We start from the raw sequence: 19,812 nt of genomic DNA, 5'->3' as shown, positions 1-19,812 counted from the left end.
AATCCCCGACTTTCAATTAAAGGCTAAAACGGGGGTACCCATAGTGTTCCCCCATGTTTTTAGAACTTTGGGGGGGGTCTTACAATTTTTTTAAGGAAAAATTTGTAACTTTACGTAAATCCAACTTCGGAGTTTCCCGTTTTCGTTAATTTTATATTGAATACGGGGATAAGTGGGAGCGCGCCTGATACTTTAACGCAGTTAAAAACTCCGATATGAAACGTTAACTTCGACAGTGAAGTTAACGTTTCATACTGAATACCCCTCATAGTGTTCATAGTGTAGGGGGTGTACCCACCAAGGTGACTCTGAACACACTCACACAGCACCGATCACAGCTCTTCCCCTTCTCAGTATAGGCCTTTGAACATTTTCAGCTCCAGGCCCATGTGGGCCTTAATCCGGCCCTGGGCACACAAGCTTTAGTTCATTGCGTCGCTCCTATGTTCCATGTTTGATAAGAGTATGCAGTATAGAAAGAGGACCTAATGCTGAGTGCACACAGCACACACCGTGAGACTCACTCCATGAGATTCTGAGGGGGAGGGGGGGTCTTGAGGAGCCAAATGCGGTCCTCAAGACTCCCCAACAGTTCAGGTTTTAGAGATATCCATGGTTGAGCACAGGTGGTTAAATCAAATTAGCTGAGGTACTAATTAAGTCACCTGTCCATGTTTGATAAGAGAATATCAAAAGAGAAAGAGGACGTAATGCTGAGTGCATACAGCACACATTGTGGGACTCACTCCATGAGATTCGGAGGGGGTGGGGGGAGTCTCAGGTGCCCATGAGGGGAGTGTAGTGCAGTGAATCACTTCATCATGAGCCAGTTTCTACAGTAAATGGCGTAATTCGCTACATTTTACATCGGGGCGCAGGGCCACGATGATGAGATTCACAGCTGAAGTTCTGGAGTCTCCCCGACATACTAGAAGAGTAGGAAAATAGGATTCATTCAAAACATTTGCTCCAAATTACTTCACCATAATATTACTTTAGAGGGGGCTTGTAGCATTACAATATAAGGTATAAGTGCTATGACGTATGTTATCAACATCAACAAAATAGTCTTTACAGCATGGGCACCACTTTAAACTGATTCTGAAAAAAAGTGTACCTCCAAGATAAAGGGGAGTGTTCAGGTTGAGTGAGAGCTGCTTGTGAAGCTTGCCGAGGCTTTTAGGCGTTCCTTTATCAACCACCAGGCTGAGGCTTTGGTTCAGCATCACTAGTTCAACGGTATGAAAGAGGCCATCGTTGATAGTTTCCACACTGTAAGCACAATATAAAAGTCACCATCAGATCACTCACTATGTGATTACAAAGTCATATATGAACATGCATGCAGAGAGGTACACACAAGTTGGGGTGATCATTCATATGATGCCTAGAATAAATGTAAGTCAAATAATACTGCAAAGCACATGACAGAATCACAGTGTAGCTGAAGGCGGTGCCATTTATAGATCTTGTAATAAAAACATACCATATCATACCACATCCTTGTATTATATAGCTAGCGAGTCATAAAATAAAATCAGTTGGATGTTAAACCTTGAACTTTGTTCTAATGTGATGTTTTTGTGACCTAGGTTTCTAAAAATTGTCCCCATTTTGTGTGATTACATAGTTATTAGGCAATTACACTCACTGTCTATCATCTTTTGCTGCTTCACATATACAGAATGTCACTGAAACACAATAGAGTTCTGTATAAAATTGCTGACTTGTAAAGTCAGAGAATAAGCTAATAGTGTATTATGCATGGCAGGTAGGACTCTCTCCAGACACTGGGACAAGCTGGGCACCATATAGAGCACTGCAGATCGTTAGGTCAGAGGAGAGCACTGGAGGCGGAGCAGACACAGACAAGGAATGGAGGAGCACAGCACGAGACGAGAGGATGGCCTGAGGTAAGCAAACAAGTAGATAGAAAACTGGGGGAGCAGGGGCGGCAGAGTGAAGCTTTGCCTAGGGCACTTGCAAATATCTACCATGCTTACAGTACACTGATGTTGGTGCAATTATCATCGTTACCATAATTCTATCACCAACATTTGGATTAGAGCCTGGGCACACAAGCTTTAGTTCATTGCGTTGCTCCTCTGTTCCATGTTTTATAAGAGTATACAGTAGAGAAAGAGGACCTAATGCTGAGTGCACACAGCACACACCGTAGGACTCACTCCATGAGATTCTGTGGGGGATCTTGAGGACCCAAACGCGGTCCTCAAGACCCCCCAACAGTTCAGGTGTTAGAGAAGTCCATGGTTGAGCCCAGGTGGTTAAATCATATTAGCTGAGGTACTAATTAAGTCATCTGTGCTCAACCATGGATATCTCTAAAACCTGAACTGTTAGGGAGCCTCCAGGCCCGCGTTTGGGAACCTCTGTTATAGAGTATAGGACACTGACTGCGCACAGAGTATAAAAGAAGGCTACTTCATGTAGTCAAAGAAATTAGGTATTTATTGGGCACAAGTCATGACCATAAGTATCATATAAATGATTACACTAAACCATTATTCAGAACTGTTATTTAGTGTGATTAGTTAATGTTCTTAATTTATGCTGAATCACAAGCTGCTTCTAAGTAATCCGAAAGCCCAGAAGCCACATAACATCATGACCATAGATACTATAGTAGTTACTAGCCCATTTTTTATGGAGAGGAGTATATGGAAGAAGTAATTTTGTTACACATGTTGTTTCATATTTAGAACATAGTACTGTTTTAAACAGCAGGTATGGTAATCTCTGCTATTAACCACTTAACTGATGATTTTTCCAGCAAAACCGGTCAGACATTGCCGGGTCCGCAAGAGAATCCGGGAAGATCCGTTCTGCACGTTTCAAACAAATTTCCTTTTCAAAAACACAGCGGGACAGTGCGTTCGCACCTTCTTAGCTGAAGCACAGCTAGCTGCGTTCGCATCCCATACGACCACGTCAGTTAAGTGGTAAATTTGACTTTACTATTTAGCATCATTTTCAATTGAAAATGTATTAAGACTGCAATGCAACCCAAAACTAAAGTTTAAATAAATTGGATTCAGCCTTATGAGCATCATATTAAACAAAACTAATTGGGGCTTAGAGCAACATACAAATGACATACTAAAAATATTCAAGTTGATCTTGCTGTAATAAAACAGCTGCCTTAAAGTTTTGATACACTAGGTGGCGCTACTGCCTTGTAAATTACTTTTGGCTTCCATGCAGTTTCACTTACAATTAAATACTGTTTTTCTAGTAGAACTGACACGGTGACTTACATCTTAGCTACAAACACAGTCAATATTTGTGGAACGCATCCAACAAAATAAATATCTAGGATTTTAACATTTTGCCAAGCAATTTCTCATCCTGCACATTCACCAGCCAGCCTTCTATCAGGTAATACCACTATGGGGGGCCTGTTAGCTCCTGGCTGATGTTACCTATTAGTCATAAACACCTGAACACTCACTGCCATGAAGCCAATATCTTAACGGCCCTTTAAGGGCACCCAGATTATTGAAAACAATGTTTCTTTCAACACTATTATTAATTTAAAACACAATGAGAACACGAGCATGTTTTTTCTTTATTTGGCATACACAAGGATAGCACACACACAATGAAGGTCATCTAACGGCAATATTGATCTTTATATAATGTGTAATCTGTGAAAATATATGCTTCAAGTAAAAGTAATCATTACCATGACTGGTCATTCTCCAACGTTGTGCTCTACGCTGATTTTCCCTGGATGTCTGCAGCATTATCTCATTCATCATCAGCAGGAACAGGTCAAACTTAATAAAAGACTACTGGCTTATGTTAAGATGCTACTTGTGTTCCAGATTTCCCAATTCTAGCCTGGAAACTCTGCCAATCTCCCTGTTTTCAGTGGTTACCAGAACATCAGCAGGTTACAGTTCACATTTCTATTTCACTAATGTGCAAAAATAAGAATATGTAATATTCCCTATCTGATGATACTAAGATCCATATTGAAAGAAAAGAAACAGATTTAACAGTAGTTCTAGCAGCTATTCAATGTACTGTGCTTCTGTGATTTCAGGATAGGATGGAAAATGGAATAACAATAGTTTCCTATTCAGATTATAAGTTATAACCCAATCATTACTCAAATTCTTATTTCATGTTTTTAAAACACCAATATAGGGCAATTGATCTTAATATGTTGCACATAGCTGAGGCCACATCCTGCATCTGTAGTCTTTACACTAGGGCAGGCAGGGCGCCTGTCAAAAAGGAGCACTTTAGCGCGTGGCGAATGCGCCCAGAAAGGGGCGTGGTCACCCAGAAAAAGGGGCGTGTACTTGAGGCTCGCCCCCTTTTCATCACTGTAGGGGGCATGGCCAGCACTCACGGAGGTGCTGGGCGGCCCCCAAGCTCTTCCGCAGTGTGAATGCATGCGCATGGGATCTCTTCACTCACTTTGATTGGGCAGGGCACATTTCAGGCAGGGCGCATTTCAGGCAGGGCGCTAAAACAGCCTTGCCGGAACACTACAGGGATCAGATACAGGACTCACTTTACAGGCTGTGTTTGAAACATGACAGTTAGGAGCTGATTGGTTAGTACTTTATCTCCATCCAATTTATCTCTCTCCAATGCTTCGTAGATAGATCCTTAAACACTCCAAGTGCAAAGCAGTTAGCTCCCTGCGATGTCACTGATGTTGCCCATCTGATAAGTAGCTGTCCTAGTAGTGGTGAAATTTTACACTGCACAGTTTTGTCTATTACCGTTCGTGCGCCCTGTGAGGGACAGAATGATCCTAATGGACCCTTCTTTGCACTCCAGGCCCTCCTCCAATTGGTAGGAGTGGGCTAACGCCATCTGAAGAGGGTGTCAGCTCCTGCAGTCAAGCTTCCAAAACCTTTCGTTTTAAGAACATGATAAAAGCACCTCCACAACATGCAGAAACTGCTGTTTCCACTTGATTCGCAGGGATGAAGCGATTGATAAATAGGCCCCTAATAATAATGCCAAACAAATCTTTCACATCTCATCGCCTCACTAGATATATTTTAATTGATTCAGCCCTGGATTGGCGTTCATACGATTTAAAGTCTGGATGGGTGCGGTGTGCTTTTTATTATCTGTGTAAATACATCATGGGCAATGGCAAGTGGTGCCAACATTTGTAGCCATTTTTTCTAACAGTTTCAATCTTGATACAATGCAGAAAAATCACTTTGGATAAAGCACATTTTTGCTAAAATGTTACGCTAGACAAAGTGTATGGTAGACAAAAATGAAGGTACAGAATATAAAGATATGGGGGTAAATTTATCAAAGGTCGATTTGCAGGTCGATTTGAGGAGTGATTTAGTCAAACCCGTTTTTTCACTGCATTTACTATTATTCGATTTGTTTTGCGATTTGCAAAACAAATTCGATTTGAGTCGGTTTTGAGCAGTGATTTGCTCTTCGATTTGGCATGTTCATGTACAAATCGAACGGCAAATCACACTTCGAAACTAACTGCAAATCCCCGACAGCATAGAACTGCTTCATGCTTTCACTTTCAGCATGAGCAGTTCGTTTTCACACAGATACATGCAGACATCAGTGAGATGCCTGCATGTATCTGACTGTAAAAAGTAAATAAAGAGTTAAAACTAAAAAAAATGACGTGAGATCCCCCCCCCCAAAACACAACCAGCCCCGGACTGTTGAAACCCAGGTCTGGTTGACTAAGTACAGGGAAAAAATTACGTAGGGTCTCCCTGTACTCAGTACAACCAGCACTGGGCTATGGGAAGCAGCACTGCTCCTGGAATTACAGGGAAAAATTTGCATAGGGTCTCCCTATAATTCACAGAACCAGCCCTGGAGCCGCAGGGCAGCTAAAGTTTATCTTGCGTTTCCCACCATTGAGGCGCCTGACCTCTCTCAGCCAATGAACGCTCAGACCTGGCGCTTCAAAGGAGGAAGCCGCATCTGTGCGCTTCATTTGGGAAGGACTATTCATCCTGGTTAGGATGAATATTGCTTAGTACGATTGTCGGGTTTATCGTTTTGTTAATTTAAAAAGACCCATGGATGCCTACTTGACAAGGGGACCACTCGAGCTAATATAGGTATGTGTAAGTGTGTATGTGTGTATGTATTAAACTTATACTGTGTAAGGTGTTTGTGTGTTTCTTTCAATATTTCTTTACAGGTGAACTACAGGTCAGTTCTATTGTAAAGACAATGGCCCTCATTCAGAGCCGTACGCTCTGAGCAGAGCGCACGCTCTGAATGAGACCCGCCCTCCATAAAAATGGAGCGTCCTCTTGGACGCTCGTATAGCTGTGGGTCACCACCCACAGCCTATACGAGCGTGCAGTTTGTTGGCCGCGATGGTCGTGACCATCGAGACCATCGAAACTGCGAGCCGGAGCCTGCGGTTGAGGTTTTCAACCGCAAGCTCCGGAGTGATTTTAGCTCTATCAGAGCCAAAATCACTCCCACTGACATCACTAGTGATGTCAGTGGGCCGGCTTCTGACGGGAGGCGTTCCCTTAGGAACGCCCCCGTCAGGGAGGCACGCCCCCGGCACGCCCACCAAAGGGGGCGTGCTGTCAATCAACATCGACAGCACGCCCCCTTTGATCAGACACAACGAGCGAAGGAAAGTCCTTCGCTCGTCGTGTCTGGCGCATGCGCTCGACGGAGCTCCCTCCGTCGTGCGCATGCTCAGTGCAGAACATCGACCCACTTGCGAGCGGACAGCCGCTCGCGAGTGGGTCTGAATCAGGGCCAATGTTTATATTCTTCTATTTTTACACTACACTAACACAATCAACCTGCCACCCGCCGCCCAGGGGTGGCCGGGATAGCCCCGGGCTATCAGCCTAGGCTAGGGGTGCCCTGGAGTGGGAGACCCCTTTATTGGAGAGGTCTCCAACTCCCCAGGGATCCCTCGGCTGACTAGTGGTCAGGGCTGATGCTGCGGCTGGGGGGCCCGGTGATAGGGCTCCCCTGGCTGTGGCATCAGTCCCCCGTTAGAAAGGGTCCAGGGCTGGCTCAGTGAATTATAGGGAGACCGTACGCAAATTTTCCCTGTAATTCCAGAACCAGCCCTGCTTCCCATAGCCCAGTGCTGGTTGTACTGAGTACAGGGAGACCCTACGTAATTTTTTCCCTGTACTTAGTCAACCAGACCTGGGTTTGAACAGTCTGGGGCTGGTTCTGTTTTGGGGGGGGGACCTCACGTCAATTTTTTTTTTACTTTTAACTGCATGTATCTGTGTCAATCCAACCTGCTCATGCTCAAATCGAAAGCATGAAGCAGGTCTATTCATTTGGTGATTTGAAGTTCGATTTGAAGTCCGATTTTGAGGTCGATTTCAAAATGAATGATAGTAAATAAGGGTTTTGTGTGTTGTGTAAAAGTACCAATGTTTTTCCGATGGTCGATTTGAGGCCAATTTGACTAAAATTTCGATTTTACATTCGATTTGGCCTTTGGTTGATACCCAAAAGCAAAATCGAATACAAATCAAATGAATATCACACCTCAAATCACTAAAAATGCCAAATCGACCTTTGATAAATTTACCCCATAGTATATTTTACATCTAACACAGTGAGACAATGACAGTCACACACAGGGCTACCGTCAAAAATTGTGGGGCTCGGGACTGACAAAATAGATCGCAGCAGCAGCTCCTGACTCCGCGAGCTGCGACTGACTCGTGGCCAATGCCAAATTCAATATGCCAGTGAGGTCTCTCTCCACGGCTGGCTGCCAGTCTCCAATCTGCTCTGGTCTTTTCTGACTGAAAAATAGCCCTGGAAGTAAGAGCCAGGGATGGGCCCCATCTCTGTCCTGGCCCGGAACTCCAGTCCCTGCAGTATCCCCCTGATGGCGGCCCTGGTCACACCCATATAATGCTGCTCAGGCCCACTGTCACAATTTATGAAACAGCGCCCCCTACAGTCACTCCAGTGTTGCTCTTCAAGTCATACTCGGTTTTTAATTGTTACTTAATTCCAAGAAGATTTTTCTAGGGGTCTATTTGCAGATTCCCATTGGTCCCTATAACCACATACTACTCCCAACACTTTGACACCTTCACCAACTAATGAGGCCTTTTTTTGCAGAGGAGCCTATTAGTTAGTGGGGATCTCTGTTACCTACAGATGTGTCCATATACACTTATCCTGAAATCCTTTACGACTTAGCAGCACCAAAACACGAATTCTAAGTACCTAGTACACTATAAGCGAACTAAGATGAAACATTTTGTATAATGTAACACAATGGATGAAAAACAATAAAATCAGCGACTTTATACTAATTCCTTTGTGAAAAACTAATCCTAAGCACCTAGAACCCTATGGGTCTGATTCAGATTTGCACGTAAATGTCAACGCAGCTGCGATCTGTTAATAGAGAAAATATGGTAATGTTTCCAAAGCTTCCCCAAGCATAGGGACACACACTGCAGCCTTTTCATATCTGTCCGATGACACGCAAAAGGGTAAACATCGGGAACCATGACGCAGATCTGGCAGCCACGTAGCTTATGAGTAAGTCTGACCTGTCTCAAACACTGTGGCTCTCCTGACACGCAGAGGACTCTCATGCTATGAAGGAGATTGCAATGGCTAATTTATGCACACCCATAAAACGGTGTCATATGTAGTCATATTTATTTATTACCAGTCATATCTATAGTCATCTATAATCATATAGTCATATCTATAATCATATATAGTCATAACTATAGTCATATATAGTCATATCTATCATATATAGTCATATCTATAATCATATATAGTAATAACTATAGTCATATACAGTCATATCTATAATCATATATAGTCATATCTATAATCATAACTATAGTCATATATAGTCATATCTACAGTCATATATAGTCATATCTATAATCATAACTATAGTCATATCTATCATATATAGTCATATATAGTCATATCTACAGTCATATATAGTCATATCTATAATCATATATAGTCATAACTATAGTCATATATAGTCATATCTACAGTTATATATAGTCATATCTATAATCATATATAGTCATATCTAGTCATATATAGTCATATCTATAATCATATATAGTCATAACTATAGTCATATATAGTCATATCTACAGTCAAAATATAACTGTTAAATTTTTGCTTGTTGGTAGCCACAGAAGGGGACAGTTGGTGCCATCTACATGCACCATACTTCCCTACTCTCTCAGAATTTCTGTGGAACCCAAATGGGATTTACACGCTTTCCATCACTGCTGCACTGCTGTATGTTATATTATATGATAGGCAGCAGAGCAGCAGAAAGCCTGTAAAGTCCGGCACCGATCATACAGTTCCTGCAGGTTCCATCAGTGTAACACTGGCATAACCTAAGGTCACGTCAATGTCATGTGGGAGAGACTTGATGGCTGGCGACACACAAAGGGGAGAGATTTGATGGCTGGAGACACAAGGGTAAAAGATTTGATGGCTGGAGACACACAAGGGGGGAGAGATTTGATGGCTGGAGACACACAAGGGGGGAGAGATTTGATGGCTGGAGACACAAAGGGAAGAGATGTGATGGCTGGAGACACACAAGGGGGAGGGATTTGATGGCTGAGACCCTCTGCCTCAACAGTCACCCACTGTCATGAGACCGTTGCCATTTGGTGAGGCCATGGCCCATCTCGTGACCCACATTGCCTAGGGCATCAAACTGATCACGGCCGGCTCTGTGCCTCACCATGCTATAAGCATTGAGCTGCAGAGGCAGGGCCATGATGATGTTATTCTCACACCTGGAAGTCCCACTCCTCGGACCCCTCGGAGCACAGCCTGCATAAGTAGGTAAGTATTACATCCAGTGAAGTCTGCAATTATTTGCCTAAAACTATTTTTAGGAGAACATAACCTATAAATTAACCAGACACCACATATGCCACTGTGAGTAGGCAACATGAAGTGCCTTTTGTGGTCACTGCTAATTATTAGGCTGTCTCCACATGCTTATTGATCACCACAACATGCTTGTCTCCACTGTTTTGTGTGCACTTTGAGGGAATAAATCAAAGAGAGAGGGGCAAATCCATCTAAAGGGTACAAATGTGCACCTGGAAATACTGTGATGCGGGATGTAGTTAATAGACCTACACGGGATGCTAGCTGCCGAAATCCCATACCGCAGGCACAAGACCGGCGCCAGAATCCCGACATAAGTAAAGATACCGACACCAGAATCCCGACATAAGTAGAGATGCCGACACCAGAATCCCGAGAGCCGGCATCCCGATCGTACGTATACCAGGCGCTGTTAGCCACGGGGAAGGGGGAATGGGGGGGAGGATTAGTTTTAGGCACCACTGGGGGGGGGTTAGGGTTAGATTGCGGGATGGGGGAAGTTAGGGTTAGGCTGAGGACAGGGTGAGTTAGGGTTGGGCACTACTATCGGGGAGGGTTAGGCACTAAGGGGGGGGAGGGTTAGGTTTAGGCACTAAGGGAGGAGGGTTAGGTTTGGGCACTAACCGTGAGGGTTAGGATACAGGAAAGGAGGGTTAGGGGGTGAAGGGAGAAGGGTTAGAGTACTTACAGTGCCCCTGGCGGGATTCTCAGCATCGAGATGCCGCTGTCTGTCTTTTGACAGCCGGCATCCCGAGTGCTGGGCTCTCATACCCAACCCCTATGATGCAATAGGTGAAAATTTAATTTTTCTCTGCATGTAGAGAAATTACAGTCTGCTCTTGCATGCAGCATACAAATATTGGGCGACTTTAGGCTAGTACAACTTTTTGAAAGTAGTAAAGAAGTAATTTCTTATATCTGCACAAATTAATATACAAATGTTGCCAGCCGCAAATAATGGGGAACAACTTCTAAACCCCTTCTTAGAAACAACAGCACATACAAATGATGTGGAAGGGCTGGTTAAACAATCACATAAGCACAGGTACTGTAACTCAAATGGTGGAATAAATAAATAGATATGAAATGAGATAGTAACATCGTCAGTCAATATCCTATGTTCAGCCTAGAACAGGATAAAACTTGTGGATCATGACATACTCATACCTCCCAACCGCCCTGCTATCGGTACAACAGCATGATCTTGTACAACTGTGCTGCCGCCATGATATCATATGGTATATTTACTAAAGGTCAATTTTAATCGATCTTGCTTGATTTAACATCAATGTACTGTTTCTGGGGCTAAATCACACATTTACTTATATTTAAAAAAAATTAATCTAATATTGCCGGTTAGTAAATGTGTGCTTTATCCCCAGAAACAAAACATTTATTTTGATTTATTTTAATTAGATCAAAATTTATAAAATTAACCTTTAGTAAATATACCCCCAGTACTCGCAATCCGATTTGATAGGTATGCCATTGCTGCTTGATGCATGGACCACAGAATGTTGGGAGGCATGTATAATGATGATCTATAACAAACAGGAACTCCCAGCCCAAGGGCCAATAAATCATCAGCATAAACATTCACTAATAGTGCTGAAAACTTGGTATAGAATCTTACTTCAAGATCTTGAAGGGAAATTGTCCTGGGACTTTTAGTTCCTGATTGTTTTAGCTCATCAGTATATTCTAATGCACACGTTTTATTCTGTTCTATGAACATAGGACTTTTGATTAATTCAAACAACTAATTTCTCTTATTTTAATAAAAGTTTTTATATTATCTCATTTCTGCTGCCATGTAATTTCTATGTGCTATATCCTTAAGTTGGTTACACACGGACAGATATATTGGCCGATCAATTGATCGGCCAACATATCTGGTGCCCGTCGGCCAGTGTGTACCAGTGATATGTCTGTGAACGATGTTGTTCACCGACATATCGTGATGGCTGTGCTGCACAGCTGATGAGCAAATATATCTGCAGACAAATCTGCCCATCGGCCAGTGTGTAAGGATGGTCTGGCGACCGCCCATATACATGCAGAGGGAGCCGCAATAGGGGGCAGGACCCGCGGTTGCTTGGAAGATGATGGTCGTTTAGTGTACATGAACAACCATCATCTACAGATATATCTGCTAGGTGTGTACCCACTTTTACTATGACAGTACAACTTAAAATTGAGCTAAGAAGTACTCACCCCCCTACAATTGTCTAAACTTCATTGCAACATTATCTTACCAAGGTGCAAAATTGCACCTTCTATTTGTATTTACTCAGAACTCTGAATGAGGACCTAAATGTCTTTCTGTTGATTGGAGCAAAACTCTTTCTTTCTTGTCTAAATGCAAAACCCTGTGTCCCTGTTTTCTACTGTTATTCCTATTGCAGACAAATTGTTGAACTGCTAAATTTTGTGTCCAAAAAATGATTAAATATAAATTTACAACAATTGGCAGCAATTTTTCAAAACACTAAAATTCCAAATCCAATGTAGTAAAGCTTGATATGAAATGTGACATAGCGGCATTAACATGGAAAAATTTTTATTGAAAAGTACAATTGTAATTTTTATAGCTGCTGTGGACAGAGCTGTTACATTCATTCATTAAGATATTACATCCTGGCATGTTTTATAATCATGTTACTGTGTCTCCCTAGTCTTTTTCTATCTAGTTCCATGCTAATCCTTTCCTGCTCTCCTTAAACCAATAAAAGATTAGTGTGACATTTGTGAAAAGGCCAAAAGCATTGTGCAGCAGTTTTCCAAATCTCAGCAGAACATGCAGTGTAAAGGTAGCAGACTAGCCATAAATCTCATAGTAATGAGGTGTCAGTACAAATGGAGACCTCCTCCTTGATCAATATGAAGGGCAGAGGAATAATTAGCACTGTTGCTTTAGGAAGCGGATCCATAATGCCCCACTGATGAGGAAAATGCCTGCTGTCACACTGGCATTGTTTTATCGACATCTTAGGGCAACAGAGACCGTGATCTGTGACTTCCGAATCCTCATCGACTCCCCAGGCTCACCCTGGTAATTAGATGTATGTAAATAACCCATCGTCAGTAGACCAGGAAGTAGAAGGACAGTATAAAGTGAAGTAGATGTGCTTAAAAATACCACTTAATTCTCTTTACAACTGCGCACTGTAAGGATTGGCTGTGTTTGAGAAATTATTGTGCCTCACCCTTATTATATAATGGAGGGCAAGGGTATCCCCAGAAGTATATCCACGGTTGGGGTCCACTGGCTTTTGTGTCACTCTCTTATAGTGGAAGTTGGGATGTGCGCCGACCCCCGTGTTATGATTTTGGATCTGTATCTCTTCGTGTTTTGGATCTGGATTTGGTTTTGCCAAAACCGCCCCTTGCGTGTTTTAGTTTTGGATCTGTATTTTTTTTAAAAAATGTATAAAAACTGCTAAAATCACATAATATTTTGTTTGTTTTATTGTTCCTACAGTATTGTTAACCTCAATAACATTCATTTCCACTCATTTCCAGTCAATTTTGACCAGCTCACAGGTCACAATATTGTTTTCATCCGGTTTAGGCCCAAAATTTGCACCAAGCTAGCTGGCTAACTAAGCTAAGCTGCAGCAGTGGGCGGCACAAATACGTGGCAGTTCAACTTCCAAAATGGCACATAAGGAAACGTATGTTTTCATTAATCAAGAGGCCTGAGGGAGTTCTGGAGTATGTATGTAGTTGAAGGCAGGGACAGGAAGGGTTGGTTGGTAGTAAATTTAATTAAATTTTTTGATTCCAAAGCAAATTTATGAGGGAGGAGGGGAGAGCATGGGTGAACAATATGTACCATATTCTGCCCACAAAATCAACTTGGTGGACCAGAATATTTTTTTTTAAATCAAATGGGAATGCAGGAGATGCTGTCTGTGGCCATAACATTTCTGGACATTTTTGGCATTCAGCAACCACATATCAAAGATTGCAGCAGCAGCGGCAGTTCAACTTCCAACATGGCACATCAGGAAACAAATGTTTTTATTATTCAAGAGGCCTGAGGGAGTTGGAGTATGTATGTAGTTGAAGGCAGGAAAAGGAAGATTTGATTAGTAGTAAATTTAATTTAATTTTTTGATTCCGAAGCAAATTTATGAGGGAGGAGGGAAGGCATTTACAAAAAATATTTAAATCATTCACATCAGTCTTTGCCCCAGAAGAATCTTTGAGCGCTATGCCTACTGCTGCTGGGAATGGATTTTAATCCCAGAAGGGGACCAGGAAGACTGTTAAACAATCCTTTGCAAGGGGGAGCAAGTATGACAGCAGTCACCCAGTTGCATAACATCTATGCTGGTATTAGAATTATATGTGCGTCCAATATCCGCCAATAATGCAGTGCATTTTAGACTGTTAGTTGAGGTCCTGTGTCCCCGCAACCAAATCCCATCAATTGTTGTCCAGATTTGGGTAGAAAGAAGTCCACACATAAGAAATTGATTTTTTTGTCTTGTGCCCAGGCATGACAATGGGCTTTTCCTTATCATGGGCAATAATTGTTTCTTCCACTGGTGCCTGATTTACACAAGCAACATCCTCATCATCAACATCCTTATTAGCATCAGCTACACAAATATTCTGCTCATCCTGGTGCACTTCCACAGAAGCATCCTCGATTTCTATGTCAGCATGTTCACTTGTGTTACATCATCATAAGAGGCAGAACCACCAGCCATGGCCTTATCCTTTCCTTGCCACTTCATGTGGTGAAAGGCATATTGCCAATTTTATGTCTTTCTGCAGCTAACTTTCCCTTTAATGTATTTTCTTTACCATTGTAAAAGATTGGTTCTTGATTTTAGATGCCCTGACTTAAGCCCTGTATGCCCATGGGCATTGGCTCTAGTAGATGATGTAGATGGACTAGTATCGTCATGACTGTTTGCACTTGGAGCAGCTCCAGCACTAGTATGTGATTCCTGCTATCCTCTCAACTGATCGTTCTCCATATCAACAAACACGAATGAAGTGGGGTACAGGACACACGTCAATTTGTACCAATTTTAAATATTACACTGCGGTATCAATGACCTACAGTGTCACAAGTTTTTTTATGAATATGAAAAGAATAACACACTGCACTGCCACTTACAGTGATAGTCATTATGTTTTATATAACACATGTTATTTAGCACTTTGTTGTTATCTTGTAGTCGGCGTGTAGACTAATAATTTATTCACTATTGAGGAAAGAAGTGAATAGTTGAATTTTTTTATTGCTAATTTTGTGTTATTAAATTGTAAAATTTGGAATATTGCACTGCGGTTCCACTTACAGTTTCACAAGATTTTTTATAAATAAGAATAGAACAAACTGTGCTACCACTTAGTGTCACAATATGTTTTATGAATAAGAAAAGAATAACACACTACGCTACCACTTAGTGTGACAAGATTTTTTATGAGTAATAAAAGAATAACACACTGCGCTACCACTTAGTGTCACAACATTTTTTACGAATACACTGCGCTCCCAGTTACAGTGTCACAACATTTTTTGCGAATACACTGTGCTTCCACTAACAGTGTCACAATATTTTTTAAGAATACACTGTGCTTCCACTAACAGTGTCACAATACTTTTTATGAATACACTGTGTTTTCCACTTACAGTGTCGCAATATTTTTAACGAATACACTGCATTTCTACTAACAGTATCCCAATTTTTTTTTTACGAATACACAGCGTTTTTCCACTTACAGTGTCACAATATATTTAAAAATGAACACACTGCATTTTCCGCTTACAGTGTCACAATATTTATTATACACTGCGATACCACTTACAGTGTTACAATACGTGTATGAATATTACACTGCAGTCTGACCGGCAGCGTCACAGTAAAAAAAATTAATAATAATATAGTGCACTGGGGTACAGCACAAAAAAAAATATTTTTTTATTAATTATATGATTAGATTTTATTTTTTTATACACTGGGCATCCTTGGACAGACAGAGCACTCCTGGTTGGACACAACAGCCCCTGTCCCTGGATGGGCACAGAAACCCCTGGATGGACACAACAGCCCCTGCCCTGGATGGACACAGCAGCCCCTGCCCTGGATGGACACAGAAGCCCCTGACAAAGCAGCCCCTGCCCTGGATGGACACAGCAGTCCCTGGATGGACACAGCAGCCCCTGGAAGGACACAGCAGCCACTGCTCCTGGATGGACACAGACGCCCCTGCCCTGGATGGACACAGCAGCCCCTGGATGGTCACAGCAACCACTGCCCCTGGATGGACACAGCAGACCCTGGATGGACACAGAAGCTCCTGCCCTTGATGGACACAGCAGCTCCTGGATGGACACAGCAGCCACTGCTCCTGGATGGACACAACAACCCTTGGATGGACACAGCAGCCCCTGCCCTGGATGGACACAGCAGCCCCTGGATGGACACAGCAGCTACTGCCCCTGGATGGACACAGCAACCACTGAATGGACACAGCAGTTCCTGTCCTGGACGGACACAGCAACCCCTGGTTGGACACAGCAGCCCCTGCCCTGGACAAATACAGCAGCTCTTGGATGGAAACAGCACATCCGTTCACTACACTCTCCACAGCCGGAGTGACATGGCTCCGATGACCGGGTACCTTTATAGTATCCAAAACCCGCGAGAATCCAACAACGGGAGGATGACGTTTTGCCTCGTTCTGGGATCCGAGTAAGGCGGGAACTCCCGAGCTATGCTCGGATCTCGGCTCGTAACGTGAAGTTTGGGTGGGACGGTTCTTTGAGAAACAGACCCGCTCATCTCTAAGTGGAACTATTAGTGGAAATTCATGTGCAGCAGTATGTGGTGCAAATTATAACTAAAACAGTTCCATTTCCAGAAACGTATGCAGGATTTGCAATGTCTAAAATAACTGCAATATGGATGCTAGAGTTGATGGCAGTTCTGCTGTTTTAGTTTTGGAGCCATAAATAATGTGTCTCTTAATGATTCAATAGCAGCCAGTAAGCTGTGGCTTGTCTCCTTTTCAAGCGGACTGCTGATGAGTATTATGTAATGCAAGGTGGGGTGGATGAAACAAACAAAAAAAGAAAAACAATACAAGATGGCTTTGAAGAGAAAATAATTTGAATATAATGTTAGCTTTGGCATCATATTCTATAATTTTGCATAATTACCCGGATACAATTTTTTTTCAGAATTATGTTCCATCAACTCATACTGTATAATGGTCACAATGTTATAAACTGTTTTATTTGAACCATTCTGAAATGACCCACAAGAACTAGTTTCCAGCTGACTATGATTATTGGTTATTTGGATTACTTATGTATACTCCTTTTTTTTACAGAAGACACAAAGAACCACAGTCCAACACAAACACAGCAAAGACATCAATTCAGTTCAAGAAAATCAACTATGACAGCTTAAGTACAAAGACTCATGCAGCTTTGAGGCGAATAACTGACCACACTAGTCACACTGCATGTGCAAACATTCACTTATACCTTAATCTTAATAATATAGTTTTAAATAATAACATACTATTAGCATAAGGCAAACTTATCTTATTTCTGTTTTGCCCTAACGTTTGTACCTAGTGATGCCAAGCTCACAATTACTAGGAGATTTCCTTTTACTCATAACAGACAAAATGAATCAGAACTTCCTGATACATAAAGTGTACCAAGTACAAATAACAAAGGACATGTAAATGTCATCACTAGTATAAATGGGATGTAGTCCGAACCCTGGCAAGGGACTTTAGGTAGGCGTCGAAATACCGACGCCTATCTTAGTCCCGACGCTGGAACGCCAAAGGATACCAGACCGAACGAGGTAAGTCCTGGCCGCCCTTAGCGTTAGCTGCAGAGGGAAGGGTTAGGTTTAGGGAGCATAGCAGGGTTAGGGTTAGGTTTTAGTGGGGTAGGTTAGTGTTAGGCACTCCTATGGGAGAGAGAGGCACCACCAGGAGGATGTTAGGGTTAGGCCCCCCCAGTAGGCTTAGGGTGCTGTAAGGGGGGGTTAGGCACCCCCGGGGGGAGGTTAGGGTTAGGCAATAGGGGGGAGGTTAGAGTTAGGAACCACTAAGGGAGGGTTTAGACGGGGGGGAGGGGTAGGTATAGGGTATTCACCTGCCCTGTCGGGATCTTCTCCCTTCGGGCTGCCGGCATTGGGATATGAACCGACAGCTATTCAGCCACCGGGACTTCATACCCATTCCATATAAATACACTGGGTCAGTGACAGATAGATTGCTTAGATAATCTAGTGTAAGACATCTTTTACTGCCCTAGTTATACTATTAGATGATAGACTACTGGGGGTATATTAGCTATTATTTTCTAGAAGGTACTAGATCAGGGGTTCCCAACCATGGTCCTCAAGGCACACTAACAGTCCAGATTTTAAGGATAACCATGCTTGAGCACAGGTAACTTAATTAGTACCTCAGTTATTTTGATTTAACCATCTGTGCTCAACTATGGATATCACTAAAACCAGGACTGTTAGTGTGCCTTGAGGACCGAGGTTGGGAATCACTGTACTAGATAAATGATAAGTAGAATCTGATTGGTTGCTATGGACAACATCTCCACTTTTGAAAACCCACACTTTAGTAAATATACCCCTAGTAGTATATCTATATAATAAGCGAGAAAGCGTGTCTGTCTGTCCGTCCTTCTGTTTGTCCTTTTTGGACAGAGTTTTGGACCTAGCTCCATCAAATTTGGCATGGTGGTGTAGTTTGACCAGAATTAGGTTTTTGCCTAGGTTTGAACTTCATCATGGCCACACACTGTCACACAATCGCTAAAAATGGGGACACTCTTGAATTACACACGTTCCAGGGCTGGCTCCAGTGGAAATTGGCAGTCTACCAAAACCCTGTTAAGAAGCTACAGAAGTATCTTTTTTACCTCAGTCTGAGCAAAACTTGATAAAGTTCGTATTCAATCCAGAGCCTCTGTGTTTGCATGCAAGAGCATAACAACAACTTTGTGGACCACATAGCAAGATCTTAAAAGGTCCCCCCAGAGGTAAAAAATGTTATGCCACACAGACCCCATCCAGATGATGTCACACAGAGCCCATTCAGGTTATGCCACACAGCAGTATCCTTATACACATTATGCCATGCAGTAGTAGTGCCCCTTATTTATTATGCCACACAGTAATGCCCCTTACACTACACAGTAATGCCCCTTACACATTATGCCACACAGTAATGCCCTTTACAGATTATGCCACATAGTAGTAGTGCCCCATATAACACATTATTTCACACAATAGTAGTGTCCCTTACACATTATGCCCCCCCCAGCAATTCACCTCCCTATGTCCTTCCAGCAGCCTCTAGCCTCCTCGTGTGCCATCAGCAGCCAAGAGGTGTGGATTTGGGGCCGGGCTGCCAGCTAATTACAGCTGGTGCAGCAGCAGACATGGACAGACAGTGCCAGCACAATTTGCATCTGACGCCGGTCGCAAGCCAATCGGAGCTTACAGACCAGCAGCCAATAAGGAGCCGTCACTGCTAATTGGCTGCCAGTCTGCGAGCTCTGATTGCCTTGCGACCGGCGATGCCTGCCAGTGAGCCAGCTGTAATCAGCTGGCAAATCAATAATGCTGACATCCGGGCCCCACTCGACGGCCCTGACTGGACCAGCCCACCTTGTATGCGTGACTGGGTGCAGGGAAGCGGCGGGCCACAGAGGCAGTTTGGGCACCATAGCAGCATGTTTGCATGCATGTTAGCCACCAGTGGGGTCCTTTTCAGGATCAATGGAATGGGGTTATAGAAGAGGACAATGTAAACATATAAGGGCTGCAGGTGTACTTCAGGGTCCAGTCTTCAACCTGGGCAACGCCGGATATCCCAGCTAGTTCCTTTTAAAGAAGTAAAACTTTACCCTAA

The 19,812-nt window shown here is 42.8% G+C and overlaps 1 protein-coding gene across 2 annotated transcripts in view; it reads right to left on the bottom strand.

Moving 5' to 3' along the window:
• The window catches only part of SLIT3 (slit guidance ligand 3), a 747,204-nt gene that overhangs the window by 9,556 nt on the left and 717,836 nt on the right, over window positions 1-19,812 (bottom strand). For both annotated transcript variants that reach the window (XM_088451316.1, XM_088451322.1), the window contains one exon: window positions 1,118-1,272. In XM_088451316.1, the coding sequence (XP_088307442.1) occupies window positions 1,118-1,272 (155 nt within the window). The remainder of the gene's footprint in view (window positions 1-1,117; window positions 1,273-19,812) is intronic.

This window comes from Taudactylus pleione, unplaced genomic scaffold, assembly GCF_031769625.1.
Source record: "Taudactylus pleione unplaced genomic scaffold, aTauple2 ptg000025l, whole genome shotgun sequence".
Lineage (NCBI taxonomy): Eukaryota > Metazoa > Chordata > Amphibia > Anura > Myobatrachidae > Taudactylus > Taudactylus pleione.
Note: the sequence above shows the minus strand (reverse complement) of the source record. Positions and strands in the feature narration are given on the sequence as shown.